Source organism: Rhinopithecus roxellana, chromosome 15, assembly GCF_007565055.1.
Source record: "Rhinopithecus roxellana isolate Shanxi Qingling chromosome 15, ASM756505v1, whole genome shotgun sequence".
NCBI lineage: Eukaryota > Metazoa > Chordata > Mammalia > Primates > Cercopithecidae > Rhinopithecus > Rhinopithecus roxellana.
This window is the reverse complement of record NC_044563.1, coordinates 97,732,497-97,746,971: the sequence shown is the minus strand read 5'-3', so window position 1 is coordinate 97,746,971 and position 14,475 is coordinate 97,732,497. Positions and strand designations below refer to the sequence as shown.

The window sequence follows — 14,475 nt, the reverse complement described above, 5'->3', positions numbered from 1 at the left end:
TCTTCGCTGTTTCCTGCCTTCCCCACATTGCAAGGCAGGGTTGGAGATTTTCCTCTCCTTAATCTTTCACTAAATTGTCTTACCCTGAAAGAAAAAGTCAGTATCCCCAGGAGGGATCTAGGAGAATAGGACTGGGAATTTTGACCAAAAGTTTAGAGTGAGAAGTTGGCTTCCAGTAGGAGAAGGCAGGAGGGGTTGCCTGAGTGGGAGTGGAGGTGAGGTGGCCAGGGGGAACATCCAGGCATGCTGGGACTCCAATAGTAGGGTGTGATCACCAGGAGCTATGGCCATCTGAGAGGACATAGTGGGAGTACAGCAAGAGGGCTGAGAACTGCTGTCAACTGGAGCCAAGGAGGGCCAGGTTACTGAAACTAGGTCACCAAAAATGGGTCGGATGTGGGGAACAGGCATCTGAAAGCCTGGAGCCACCCTCCCGAATCGAGACTGCAGGAAGACGTTTAGGCCAAGGCTGGCTGACTTAACCTGGTGCCCTCTGCCTCTGTCTACGCAACAGCTGATGAGGAGTGGCCTGTTCAAAAGCTGCTTTCCCATAACTGGACATAAACAGATGGGAAGGGTCATGAGGTGAGGAATGAACAGCTAGGAACACTATATAGCCAGCAATGGCTATAAAAACTTCCTTATGTCTCAGCCAAAACATCTTGCCATATAATGGAACCAGGATTTTAAACCCAGCTCACTTTAACAGCCATGTTCTGTTTAAAGTCATGGTCTGTTGAAATCAGAGTTCAAAACTCTGAAAACTATTGATTTAGGGAGTGTGTGTAGCTAAGGAGATAACCGACTACAAGCCATGGATCATCATCCCTTATAGAGAAATTTGGAAGCCTTCTCCCACCCATCTCAGGCTGTAATGATGAGAAATTAAGAAGTGTGATGTATGCATTTAAGGCTATAAATGTTTCTCTAGGTACTGCTTTAGCTGCATCTCACAGGTTAATGTGTCATAATTTTAAAATTATGCAGATCAAAATGTTGTCCAATTTCCATTCTGATTTCTTATTTGATCCATTGATTATTTAGTAATGTGCTGCTTACAAAGCCATAAAGCTTCATTAGGAAAATTCATTTTCATTAGGAAAAGACTCAGGGTCCAAGTTAGCAGACAGATGCACCATAAGAAGAGCTTACTTATGAAATAAAAGCCAAGCCTTCAGTGTTTGCTCAAAAAATGATGTTCTACCCTCTCTAGGCAGGGTGAAGCTCTTGCACTGTAAGCACTGACTCCTCTACGAGTTTTTTCTATTATTGAGGGGTACTTTCCTAGACCCCCTCCTTCTCCTTCCCACATGGGACAACTCAGGAAAGCACCCTCCCATTTTCTCCTTAGGTGTCCCAATGGTCCTTCACAGGTGAAGTGTCACTGAGAGCCTGTCCCTGGGTGCTCCTTAATCCTACCACAGCTGACATGGCTGCAAAAACGAACTGAGCTCATTGGGAGAACAACAAGGAAAGAAATACAGAAATGTTAAGAGGCCAATATGAAACCTACTCTCTGGGTCTGCCTCATCCACATCTCCTGTGAGAAGCATCTGTCTCTGGGCCCACAGAACCAGGATCACTCCTCAGTCCCTCGCCTGGGTGCCAGCTCCCCAGCTCCCAATGTCCTCATCCTTCTCCTCATCCCCTTCCTCTAGAAGCCAGTCTCCGGTCCATTCAATTCCAACCAGCAAACACCCACCAATGGTTCTGCTGTGAGTGGGGCATGGTGCTGGGATGGATGGGGCAGAAGTGGTGCTGATGTCCAGAGCCATAAAATAGAGTCGTCTCTTCGCAGTGGATACTCCTTCAAGTTCAAAGTAAACCTGGCTCCCTCAGAGATGCTCAGAAGCCTGAAGTCTTCCTGTGGTTTATTGATACATAAACAGAACACAAATATGCGCACAAAGAGGCTTGGAAACAGTAGGGGGCCATCCTGGCACAGTCTCCTCACCTCAAGGGGCATCCAGCCACATCTTCAAACACACAGGGCAGTGCTGGGGCCTGCACAATGTCATGTTCATGCCCTTGGGATCCACGTGACACAAAGTGGCACAGGGGTGGGAGACTTGCAGAGTGGGGTGTGGAAAGGGGCTCTGGCCCTGCTTTAGGGGACACTCTGGTTCAGTGACAAGGCTCTCACAAGTGCTCGGGGAGGCTGGGGCTGTGTGTTCCACTGACACCAACAGACACTCTCTTGCTAAACAGTCCCATGGAGCACAGAGGCTGGCATGGGCTCAGCCACAAAACCCATAATCAGGCTCCTCTGAGCCTGACTCTGTCATGGCCTTGGAGAAAAGGTGCACTGCAAAGCCTAGAGCTGCATTTGCAGGCTAAAGGTACCCCCTCAGCAACCTAGGGTCTCAGAGGCATGGGCCGTCAACCAGCATCCTAAATAAGCAGTGCTGGACCCTCGCTGAGGGTTTCACTCCCCCACCACCACCTCACAAGGCCAGCCTGCCTGCTGGGAAGGTTGCCTTGGAGTAAGGGTACAGGCTTGGGTCTTCCAAATCCTTTCCTGAATTACCATCTCAATACCAGGACACCAGGCACCTTTCTTTGGACTACAGGGGACGTGAAGGTCACTGAGCTCACTCTGACTTCACAGATCTTGGTGAGACAACCTGGGCCCTGGAATCCACCATCTTTGCTTTTGGGAACTCCTTCTGGGCAGCTATCTGCAAGCCTGAGTGTTGCAGGGATAGCCCCTCTTTCCTTTTACTGTGTCTGGTTTCTTCTGTAGTCAAAAAGGCCAAGAGAATGGGCCACTGCATCCTGCCCCTGTGCTTGGTCTTGGGTCCAGCTGTGGTTCCCATGTGAGCACCATGCACCTTCCCACCTTCCCACAGCTCTCACCACCCCCACCAAGAGCTGTGGCCAGGGTCACAGAGGTTCAGAGGGTGCTGCTCCTGGACCTAAAGCCCATTTTCCATCTCAAGCCAGGGACAAAGGTGAGCTCCCTGAGCCCTCAGCTATGGCACTTTCCCACATGTGGAAAATGGGGAGCCCAGAAAGGGAGCCAGGATGGGAAGGGGTGACCCTTTCTGGTTACTCCTGTGACCTCTTCCCACCATTCCATGCTCAGCATGTGCCAGATTTCTACCACCTTTAATACCCCCATTCACATTGGGCCAGCTGGAAACAGGAAGTGGGGCCGGCAGAGGTGGTCCAGCTAGCCCAGGCCCCCAGGCCTCAGGACCACTGGCAGGCACAGTCAGTGGGCTCCTGCACAGTGTAGGGCACCCAGGTGGCATTGGTGGCACAAAAGAGCTGCACAGAACGCCGCTGCAGGCCCACCTCGCGGCAGCACTTGCAGAAGCGGGCATAGGTGTTGATGTTGTAGTTGTAGATGCTGGCGGATGGGCACCTCCCATCACAGGACACTAGGTTCACCTGGAATGGGCAGGCCAGTGAGGCAGTCTGTGGCATTCACACCCCCAAATCCCCTCCATCCCCATCTTTTGCTGCCCCACTGCCTTGTGGGCACCACGCACAGGGGTGTGGCTCCTGCATTCGTTCTTGCGGATGGTCATGCGGATGGTCACCTTCTTGCAGGAGCGCCCATCCTCCTTACCTAGGGGGACAAGTGGATACGGGAGCTGTGGCCAAGACCAGGCTTCTTAGGGGCAGTAGGATGGGCCAGCCCCAGGCAGTTAGTGCCATGCTGGAGGGTCTCTCTTCCAGCGTTAGCACCCATGCATTAGTACCCCTCCCCTTCCAGGGAAAGCCTTTTAACCCAGTGCCCTGGAAGGAGGCGGAGTTAGGAAGGCAGAGACAGAGCAGTGTGAGCAGGTGAGGCAGGAAGGCCAGCAGGGCCCCCTTGAGGACTCTGTGCTAGGGCAGAGGAGCATCTGGGGACAAGTGAGGTATATATTTTTATACTTGTTATTCTGTCTCTCCCACTAAATGTCAGTTCCACAAGGCTCTACAGTGCCTAGAACAGTGCCTGGCACATAGTTGGAACTCCACTAATATTTGCCAGGTACATGCACTCACTCTGTAACCCCAGGAATCCCTCTAGAAATGGAATGGAATCTTTTCTTCTGGTCTCTGAGCCTCACCACAGAGGTTTCCTACTACACCAGCTAGATGGCTTCTGGCCAGAGCTAAGTCCACTTTGTCTTCCCTCTCTGCTCCAGGAGGTAGGAGAACTAAGGGCTGTCCTGACATGGCCCTCTGGGTCCTGGACTGAGACTGGCTGAGTGACCAGAAAGAGCAAAGCAGTGGCGGTCTGGGCGTTGGTGGGCGCCAGGTGAGCGGGCCCTGCTGAAGCTTTCCCATGCAAGCCCAGGGAATACAGCTCACTACCCAGCATGCACTGCAGGCCTAATGGCCTGTGCCAGATGTGGGGAGCAGGGGCCCTCCCCCTCCCTTGCCCCCAGAGCACGGGCCACCTAGCAGAAGGGACATTGCTGGATATAGCAACACGGCTGCCTGCCTCCAGTCCAGTGGGCTTCCGAGAGGAGTACCTGAGCGACAGTGGACACTAACCCGTGGAGGAGAGGCGGGACTAACGGGGACCACGGGAAACAGGGTCCCCGGGGAACCTGGGGAGAGGGACATGGGGTGCAGGTCACACAGGGGCACATGGGACATTCAGGGAACATGAGTTTGTGGGTCAGGGATCAGCCGATGAGGCCCCAAGTCCGGCTTTCTTGGAGTATATGAAATGCACATAACAGGGCCCCAAGTTCTACTGCCTTCTGGAGATGGGGTCTGAGCACCCTAGGAGAAGGGCAGGCACAGGGGAAAGATGTGGGTGGGGGATTGAAGGTGGTGCAAAGTGGAGGCTGACTGGGATGTGCATGTGCATGTGGTTGGGGGCTACAGTTCTGGGTGGCCAGGGCTCCAGGAGCCAGGTATCAGGACAGGTGCACAGACCTCACACTCAGACTGTCAGGGACACTGGAAGGTCTGAATCCCACCCAGGAGACTCCTCCAAGTCCAGGGCATCTGACCACAGGAGAATTCATATGGGACCATCTAGGCTGGGAGCCTTGGCAGGGGCAGGAGAAGGCAAAGTAACTGGTGAACTACTGACCTCCTGAATGCCATGCCCCAATGTCCTCTGGCTCTGACAAGGAGCAGAGGCTTTGTATGAGAACAAGGACACAAACATGGCCTCCAGCCTTCTGCATATTTGCGCCAGTGCCATGAGCCCCATGGTGGGGATGTTATCCCTTCATCTACTCAGCCCAGAAGAGCTATCATTTTAGGTGCCAGGCCGGGAACCTGGTCATCTGTCCCCTGACATGACACCCTGTGCCCCCATCAAAGCCCCCCACCCCTGGGCCCCCACCATGCTCACTCACAGGTCCTGCAGCATCCTTCCAAGGAAGGTACCACGGAGCCCCCAACCTAGAGAGAGGAAGTTGGGAGAGGTGGGTGTGGAGACCCCCGTCCAGGCCAGGAGCCAAGATCCCAGAAACAGGCAGAGTACAGGAGTCTTGACTCTTCTCTCCCTGTGATGCCCTAGGGCAGGAACATAGGCCCCTTGCCAGGCCATGGGAGAGCCACAGGGGCTAAGCTGGCACTAAGGCTGCACGTGGCCCCCTTGGGGCAGGAGCCTGGGTCAAGATGGTGCAGGGCCTCCCATCTTTCCTGTGGCAGCTCCCCTCATGCCTTCCACTGCCTACCCCACTGTCAGTGCTTGCCAGCACAAAGGGTCAGGGAGAGGAGGGGTGCAGGAGTCACTCACTTGGGTCAGTGGCCTGGGCTCTACCTCAGCCCTGGACAAATCATCCTTTTCCTTTAGGCTTAGTTTTCCCATCTCTAAAATGGGGGCAAGTATCCCTTAAAGCCCTCCTCCTCTATAGTGAAATGGGTAAAACAATGGATGGGACAGTTCTTTCTACATAAGTGTGTGTTGAGGGGAGGGTCTCAGTATGTGTGTGCGATTTTGTGAGCATATACATGAGTATCTGTGTGTACATGTGTGATTTTGCACGTGTGGGTGTGTGTATGAGAGTATCATTGAGTGTCTGTGTATATTTGTTTTCTAGAGAAGAGTCAGAAATCTTTAAATGTCCACTGTTAATCTCAGGGACTTTAATAATTCAACAGTAACCCCAAGCCTTCCAGGAAATCCTTTTCTCTGAGGTGCGCCCATACTGACAGCTGCCCATGCTAGTGCTGGACACCCACCAGCCATCAGAGGACTGAAATGCATCTGCGTGGCATGTGTGTGCAAGAGTGTGCTTATATGAGTGCTTTGAGGTGTGATGATGCGTGGTGTGTGCATTGGCATGCCGATGTGAATGTCCCTGGAGGGTGTGGTGTGTGAGTGGCTGGTGGCCTGTGTTGGTGTCTGGCTGAGTGTGCCTAAAACATATAACAGTGTGTGTTTGTGCACACCTGCATGTGGTCACGTGATGTGTGAAGAGGCAGGGTGTGATGTGGTCAGGGCAAAAAGAAATGCAGAGAGAAATGTGGATTTGGGGTGGCAGTGCAGGCACAGGCTCCAGGGAACCCTTCCTCCTACACTCCTGATCACAGGACCCCCACCCCACTGCCAGTGAGAAAGCTGATGCCCCTGGCCTACAGCCTCAGTGGAGAAGGAGACACTGACCTTGGCACACTCAGTCTCATTGAGCGGTGGGCAACTGATGGGAGAGCGGACGAGCACGGCACCCAGGGGAGTGCTGCTGCAGTGGTGGCGAGCGCAGTCTGCAATCCAAGATGCCCCAGGCTGGAGGGCACAGAAGTGGGTGATGGGGGCTGCGGCCAGATGGACAGCCTGAGCAAACCCATAGGGTCTGGGAGCCTGTTTGTACCCAGCCCTGGCCTGGGAACCAGAGAGAGCCCTAGTCCTGGTGTCCCCTCCTGGGACACCCTCCTAGGTGGGCAGCGAGGGGGCTGCTTACCAAGAACAGGGAGGTGGTGCCATTGGGGAAGGTGAAGAGACAGGACACATTCCTGCAGGAGCCACAGCAGGCAGCGAGGTCCTGCGGGTGCTGGTACTCCTGGTTCTGCAGGCCAGGGCGGGGTGGGCCTCAGCCAGTTGCCCACCTCCACCCTGGCTCTCCCACTGCCTGATTATCTATGAGGGACCCCAGAGTCCGGAAGGGTCCTCTGTAGGTACTCCGGAAGAGGAGCTCCCAGCCTCCTTCTGTCACAGGCAGCTAATCATCCCTGTATCTACCCTGAGCCTCCCTTACAGCAAAGAGCATCTCCACCCTTTCCAAGACATTTCTGCTAAGTAGGATGCCAGTTTTTATTCCAGACAGACCTCCATTTGAGTCTCAGTTCCTGTAGGACTTTTTACAAATGACAGAGTCTCCCTAAGTCTCAATTGTCTCCTCTGAAAAATGGGAATAATTCTAACCCCCTTTATCCAACTAATATTTATTAGCCCTTACTAGAAGCCAGTCACCATCCTAAGTACTGGACATGAAGAAGTGCTCACCAAATAGTAGCAATACAAGCATGCAAACCAAAGGGACAGGGAATGTGCCAGGCATTCCACAGGTACCTAATAAGTGTGTGCTCTCTCTGTCAACACCCACCCTTGCCAGGCACTAAATCTGTCCCTTACTGTTCTCCTCCTGGCGTCTCCCAACCCAGTCCCTTTCTTGGCACTTTCTACAGAGGTCTCTGAGGGCCTCTCTGAGTTGTCTTGGAGGCTTAGGGCAGCTTGAAGGGCCCCTCTGATTCCTGGAGCACACAGGGTCTGCCAGGCTAGCTCTCCTGACACCACCCACCCCACCCTGGGCGACACCCTACCGCCTCGCAGTGGATGTCACACAGCACGGAAGTGGTGTTGATCTGGTAGAAGTTGGTGAGAGGGTCGAGCACGGCGGTGCAGCGGGAGGTGTGGCACACGCCGTCTGCTGAGAGCTCCACCACCGTCTGGCCGGGTTGCATCACGCCCAGCTCGCGGCTCAGACACACTGGGGCCTTCACTGGATGGGCATGCAGGGTGGCAACGGTCATCTAGAGCCCAGGCACCCATGGCCCCCCTGCCTGGCTCTGCCCCGAGGCTTCCCCCACTCACCACACTCGTACTTGGCGCAGCCACACACATTGTCCACGCTGTGCATGAACTCCTCGTCCAGCTGGGATTTCTCCCACTGGGTGGGGCAGAGGCAGTCAGCACCCTGGGGTGGGGGCCAGCCTGGCCCTCAGGAGCAGTCTGCCACCTGGGCCCCTCTCTATGTCAGTCCCTCCCTGTGGTGGGCAGGAGGGGGCTGGCAGACCTGGGGCCCCGCAGCATCCTGGAAGCTCAGTCTCAGTGTGATTCCCAGGCCTCCCTGATGAGGAGCACTGTCCAGTGTCCTCCCCTTTCTCAGTGAGGGACAGAGCCCTGGGTGGCTCACAGTACTTCTCACCTTTCTTCAGCAATTTTAAGGAAGGGGGAATGGGGGTCAGAGTGAGAGGAAATGTGTGCTGGGGTGTGAGGGTTACATATAATTCAGAAAATGACTGTAAACATGACTTCACATTTCTTAAAGTATTTTCACTTCCCTCAGTGGCCATGCAGCCTGGTGGCTAAGGGCATTGTCTCTGGAGACAGATTTCCTAGGTGTCAGCTCTGGCTCTGTGATATACTAGCTTCATGACCTTAACCTTAGCTTCCTTGTTTGTAGGATTGAGAAAATAACAGAATCAACCTCACAGGGTTGTTGTGAGAATAAATAATACACATGAAATGCCTAGGAAAGTTCCTGGCACTTAGTAAGCTCTCAATAAACATTAGCTACCGTCATGATTGTCATCATCATCATCATCATCACCATTATCATCTTCACCACCATCATCATCTCACCATCCCCACCACCACCATCGTCATTCATGATCACCATCACCATCACCCTCACCGTCCTCACCCCCACTGTCACCATTGCACTATCACCATCACCACCACCACCATCCTCACCATCACCACCACCATCATCATGGCATTATCACCATGACCACCACCATCATTGTCACCACCACCATCACCATCACCATTGCATTATCACCACCACCACCACCACTACCACAACCACCATCATCCTCACCATCCCCACAACCACCATCGACATTGCATTATCACCACCACCACCACCCTCATCCTCACCATCCCCACCACCACCATTGACATTGCATTATCACCACCACCACCACCTTCATCCTCACCATCCCCATCACCACCACCACCACTGCATTATCACCATTGTCACCACCACCACCATCATCACTGTCCCCACCACCAGCATCACCACAGCATTATCACCACCACCCCCACCATCATCCTCACCATCACCACCATCATTGCCATTGCATTATCACCATTGTCACCACGACCACCATCCTCACCGTCCCTACCACTACTATTGTCATAGCATTATCACCGTCGTCACCATCACCACCATCCTTATCAACCCAACACCACCATCATCATTGCATTATCGCCATCGTCACTGCACTATCACCATCATAGCCACCACCATCCTCCTCACTGTCCCCACCATCATTGCCACCATCAGCATCATCACTATCATCTTCATGATAATTTTCATCATCATTGTACTGAATCCTTACCACAACTCTAAATCATGATTATGTCGACTTTACAAAGGAGGGCACCATACCCAGAAAGCCAGTGGCAGAGCTTGGGACAAGAATGCTAACTTGCAACCATGGGTTCCTTGCACTAGATTAAAGGAGCAGGTTCTCTAGAGTAGGGGATAGAGAGGAAAGGAAAGGGGAGCAGACCAGGGGGTGTTGGGGGAGAAGGGTCTCCATACCAGATGGCACTGGGGCACTGGGATTGTGTCACAGTCACACTCTGAAAAACACAAGGGGCCAGGTCCCACTTCATCAGGGATGTCCAGGTAGAAATCCCCTGGGTACCCTGGACCTCTCACTGCTGGCACAACCCATCTTCTGAAGACCCAGCTTCAGGCCAGGCCTGGGAGAGGAGACAAAGAGGCCCAAATCTCAGCCTCCTTCCATCCCTGAGGGCAGGAGGAGGCCTGCAGCTCCGCTGGTTAGGCAGGTGGGCAGTGATGGATTCTGAACACCAAGCTCTCCACTGGGTGTGGAGCGAGGATAAATAGGCAGATAGGCCAATCACAGGTTTCCTTTTGTCACCTGGATTAATCCCTCCACCTGGTCCAGAGCCTATTCTTTTTATTTATTTTATTTTATTTTATTTTATTTTTATTTTTATTTCAGATGGAGTTTCACTCTGTCGCCCAGGCTGGAGTGCAGTGACGCTATCTTGGCTCATTGCAGCCTCCACCTCCTTACAGGCATCTGCCACCGTGCCCGGCTGATTTTTTTGTATTTTCAGTAGAGACAGGGTTTCACTATCTTGGCCAGGCTAGTCTTGAGCTCCTGACCTCATGATCCACCTGCCTGGGCCTCTCAAAGTGCTGGAATTACAGGTGTGAGCCAACGCGCCCTGCCGCAGTAAGGACTTTTTAAGATGGAAACCCTCTTTGGAATGGGAAATTTGCTTTTTCCTTCTTTTACCCTGGAGAGAAAAGGCTATAGAAACGTTTAGCACTCGGAGTGCGGATGCAGGAGGAAGCTGATTCTGGCGGCTTCCTCTAGAGACCCTGCAGGGGACGGATCTCAGAGGAGTGGACAGTGGTGGGCCGGGCTCCCCCAACCCCTCCTCAGCAGGGCCACTGTATCCCCCAGTGGGGAGGCTGTCCTGACCACGGACTCACCACAGGATTTGTAGGGGCAGCAGCGATCGGGGCTCCACACCTCCACCAGGGCAGTGCCCAGGCCACACTGCACTTGGGGACAGCGGAAGCTCTCACACACTGTGGGGGAGGAGAGGCAGGCAACACATCAGTCACAGGCACCTGGGGGTGTGAATCCTAAGAAGGGCTAAGGAGGGGCTACCCCCAGCTCCTCCTTAGTGACCCCCACAGTCCTCGGAGCCCCAGGGAAGAGTCTGGGCACCCAAAGTCTCCCCAGGGAGCTACTTCAGGTCCTGGTGCTGTGCCTGTGAGGCACTGGTGACATGACAGGGTCAGAACCTCAAGATCATTAAATTGGGCCTCCCCAGTCTGCAGTCACCCTGCAAGAGGTGGTCCAAGGAAAGCCAGCCACTAGGGTAAGGTCTGCTGACAGGGAACATCCCGCTCTGTCTAACACAACCTTTCCAACCCTGTGGAAACTTCATCCACTTGGGGCCCACCTGAGCCTGCCCTGCTTCAGCTGATGCTACCCTGCAGGGCCCACATTTCCTTTCTTCCTAGTCTTCAGGCTGACTTCTCAGTTCAGGATTCCTCAGCCATTCTCATTTGCTGAGAGAACAAGGCAAGGGGTGAGGGAACTCCTTGGGTGCAACACTTCGGTGGATAGGGGAGGGGCAAAGGTCAGCACGGAAGGTGAGGATCTGAAAACTCTACGAGCTACTTGGTTTACTAATAAAGTTATTGTCACAATCAAGGAGTATCAAATGGTGCTCCAAAAAATTATGAGGAAGGGCATTTTTATGGTGTCAAAGTAATAGGTTATTTTCTGGTTGGAAGAGGAAAAATGTAAGATAGAGAGATCTTAGGATTACAGTATCACCCTAATCTGGGCCAACGTTAACATCGATTCTAGTGGCTCAGCCAGATAGTGTCTGGCACCCAATGTGATGTGCTATGAAGCTTATGCATGCACTGTCTAGCCCCAAATTTTTAACTTGAACCTATCAAGCCTTAGATGGAAATTTCACTTTTAGGAAGCACAGAGGCCCAGGGAACAAGGAAAGCAGCTCCAAAAGAAAGCAACTGGCGAAGTCCAGAAGCGGGGACTCTGCAGGGTCATGGCCTGGACTCTACAGTGGGAGGTCACACAGGAAAAGGGACCTGTGCTAGGTTAAGAGAGATGTGAGGCACGTCATTATAATGCATTGTCCGGGACTGAATCCTGGATTGGACAAACAGGAAGAAACACGGACTGGCATGAGACAAATTGAAAACATATTAATGTGGAAAGGTAGAGATTGTTCACTGAAAACAGCCAGTTAAAAAAAAGAGTATGTCCAGGATGAGATGATTTTGGTAAACCACATCTACATAAAGCCATAGAGAGAATCTGGAAGGATATGTATCCACTAAAGCATTGGCAGTGGAATTATCTAGCAGGTAGGAAGGTGGTATTTTCATTTTCTTGCATTTAGTTGGAATTTGTACTTGCTATAAGGCATATACAGTGCTTTTGTAACAGTAAAAGTATGATGAAGACTGGGAGAAAGTGATATCAACAGCCTCTGTTTTTGAGCACTTACTGCATACCAAGGACCATTAGGTCCTTCACATAAATTATCTCTAATTTCCACAACAGCCCCTCAAGGCAGATACTAGCATCACCATTTTACAAAGGAGCAACTCTGGCTTAGAGAGTAAGGACACTTGCCCTGGGCCGCACAGCTGGTAGACAGCCTAACTGAGGTTCGGAAACCAACTGACTATGCCCATACTCCATCCACAGGACTAGACTGCCTCCTGAGAAACATGGGAAGAAACGTGAAGAGAAGGAGAAAGGATAGTGAATCTCTCCTCACATCAGTCTGGCAAATACCGTGGCAAGTGGGCCAACCAGCTCCTGGTCAGGTGTGGCCAGGTAATCTGGACAACTCTCATGGGATGGGAGCCTACATTGTTTCGGAGGTGGCTCTTGACATTGAACCAATCAGGGCAGCCCTTGGGTGTCCTGGTGGAGGCCCCTCTCCTACTCTGTGTAAGAAAAAATCTCATGCTTCTTCTATTATCAGTGTGCAAAGCAATTTTTGTAAATTGAATAAAATTTAAATCGAACCATTTTGTTCATTTTCATCCATTAGGTTTACTTACAGTCCATAATGCTGGCTGCACTATACTTAACAGTTACTACTGAGGTACTGTGTACACAGTGCATTCTATATCAAGGTACTATGAACACAGTACATGATATGCACATACTACACATCTCTACATGTATGTATAGTATCATATATACAGGTACCAGGCCCTATAAAAATATTGGGAAAAGTATACTTTTATTTATCATTACAAAATAAAAGAGCTTCAGAGGCTTTGCAACACGGGGCCTTCTGTGATACAGCCTCCAGGAGCAGGCACTATGGTGACACGGTGGCGAAAGGGACCCTGAAGGGGGGCCTTGGGTGAGTCAGGGAATGAGGACTTCTTATCAGTGCTGTGGGGGATGAAGGGGCCCAAGTATTTGCCTTCAACCCAAGCCTCTGTCTGGCCCCTGGGGGCCTCCATGGAGGGTACAGACCTGGACCTCCCGCCCTCCAGCCTGACAGTCTGACCCGGCTTCTTCAGGTGGGCCTGCACTCGTCCTGGCTTCAGCTGCTCGGCCCTCCACAGCTCACCACCTGGGAGCACTCTGTTGCTCCCTGTCTACCCCCATTAGTCCCGGGGTGGGGACCCTGTGAAGGGTCCTTCCCGCCACAGCCAGCCATGTGCCCAGCCAGGACTCACCACACTGGTACAGAGGGCAGCAGAGCTCCGTGGTGTTCCTGTGCACGGTGAGTGCCTCCCCTTCTTGACATTCGGGGATGGGGTCTGGACAGTCGCCACAGGCTGAGGGGGAAGAGGGTCAATGCTGTCACAGCAGTCCCCTCATAGGAGCTTGGCACACAGCACGTTGCTGGGGGTGGGGGCTCCTCAACAACCCAGGTGTGGTAGGAGCTAACTAATGGCAGCACCGCATGGTCTCATGTGACCCATTCTGGAATCAGAATCTGGAAGTTCTCCCTCATGTCCACCCAAACGTTTACATGGAACAAGCACCAGTTTCCTCTTGCTCAGTAATCTAGGGGGAACACAGGGTCAGTGTTCTCTTCCTCCCACTCTGTTTCCTGGACAGTGAGCTTGTCCTTCCTTCTCCCACCCCATCTGAAGACCCCCAGCCTTTCCTGCCAGCTGCCCAAGGACACAGGGGTGAGGCTAGCAAACTGTGATCCGGCTGTGTGCGCTGGCGTCTGGTGGCAGCGACCCACCGCAGAAGTAGGAGGTGCAGCAGGAGTCCCCCAGGCGGCCGGCGATCAGGGTCTGGTCCTGTCGGCAGCTGGGGACAAGCTCTGCCTCACAGAGATCCGGGTCACACTCTGGGGAAAAGGCCAGATTTAGGTGCTGGGAGAGGAACCTGCCTGGCCACACCTGAGCCCCTGCTCCCAGAGCTGTCCTCCCCACACTGCCCTCAGTCCATCCCCCACCCTCCCCGCCCCAGGCCTCTCACCACAGCTGTAGCTGGGGCAGCAGGAGTCCTCCTGGAAGTGGGTGAGGAGGCGGTGGCCTGGGTGGCAGGTAGGGGCGAGGCCCTCACACAGGGTCTGGTTACACACTGGCCCCGGGGACCACAGGGCCTGTCACCTTGGGGCTGTATGTTCCCAGTGCTCTCCAGTGGAGAGCACTGGACAACTGCCCAAACCCTGGACGCCTGGCCAACTCCTCCCCCCACTGCTCCTCCCAGCCCACAGGACCCACACTCCTAGATGAGGCCTTTGAGGGTCACACGAGGGTTCAGGGCTGG

At 53.1% G+C, this 14,475-nt stretch overlaps 1 protein-coding gene across 17 annotated transcripts in view; it reads right to left on the bottom strand.

Annotated features, from left to right (window-relative positions):
* Positions 1-1,755: 1,755 nt before the first annotated feature.
* The window catches only part of OTOG (otogelin), a 102,955-nt gene continuing 90,235 nt past the window's right edge, over positions 1,756-14,475 (bottom strand). For 3 of the 17 annotated variants that reach the window (XM_030917777.1, XM_030917776.1, XM_030917778.1), the window contains exons 45-57: positions 14,182-14,286; positions 13,943-14,050; positions 13,422-13,523; positions 10,662-10,760; positions 9,732-9,772; positions 7,994-8,069; positions 7,723-7,901; positions 6,864-6,968; positions 6,569-6,688; positions 5,313-5,358; positions 4,470-4,547; positions 3,495-3,574; positions 1,757-3,393 (exon numbers count right to left, since the gene is read on the bottom strand). In XM_030917777.1, the coding sequence (XP_030773637.1) occupies positions 3,193-3,393; positions 3,495-3,574; positions 4,470-4,547; positions 5,313-5,358; positions 6,569-6,688; positions 6,864-6,968; positions 7,723-7,901; positions 7,994-8,069; positions 9,732-9,772; positions 10,662-10,760; positions 13,422-13,523; positions 13,943-14,050; positions 14,182-14,286 (1,340 nt within the window). In that variant the 3' untranslated portion in view covers positions 1,757-3,192. Of the gene's footprint in view, positions 3,394-3,494; positions 3,575-4,469; positions 4,548-5,312; positions 5,359-6,568; positions 6,689-6,863; positions 6,969-7,722; positions 7,902-7,993; positions 8,070-9,731; positions 9,773-10,661; positions 10,761-13,421; positions 13,524-13,942; positions 14,051-14,181; positions 14,287-14,475 lie in introns of those variants that run through there. The other 14 variants (XM_030917784.1, XM_030917781.1, XM_030917782.1 and 11 more) reach the window with 10 other exon arrangements.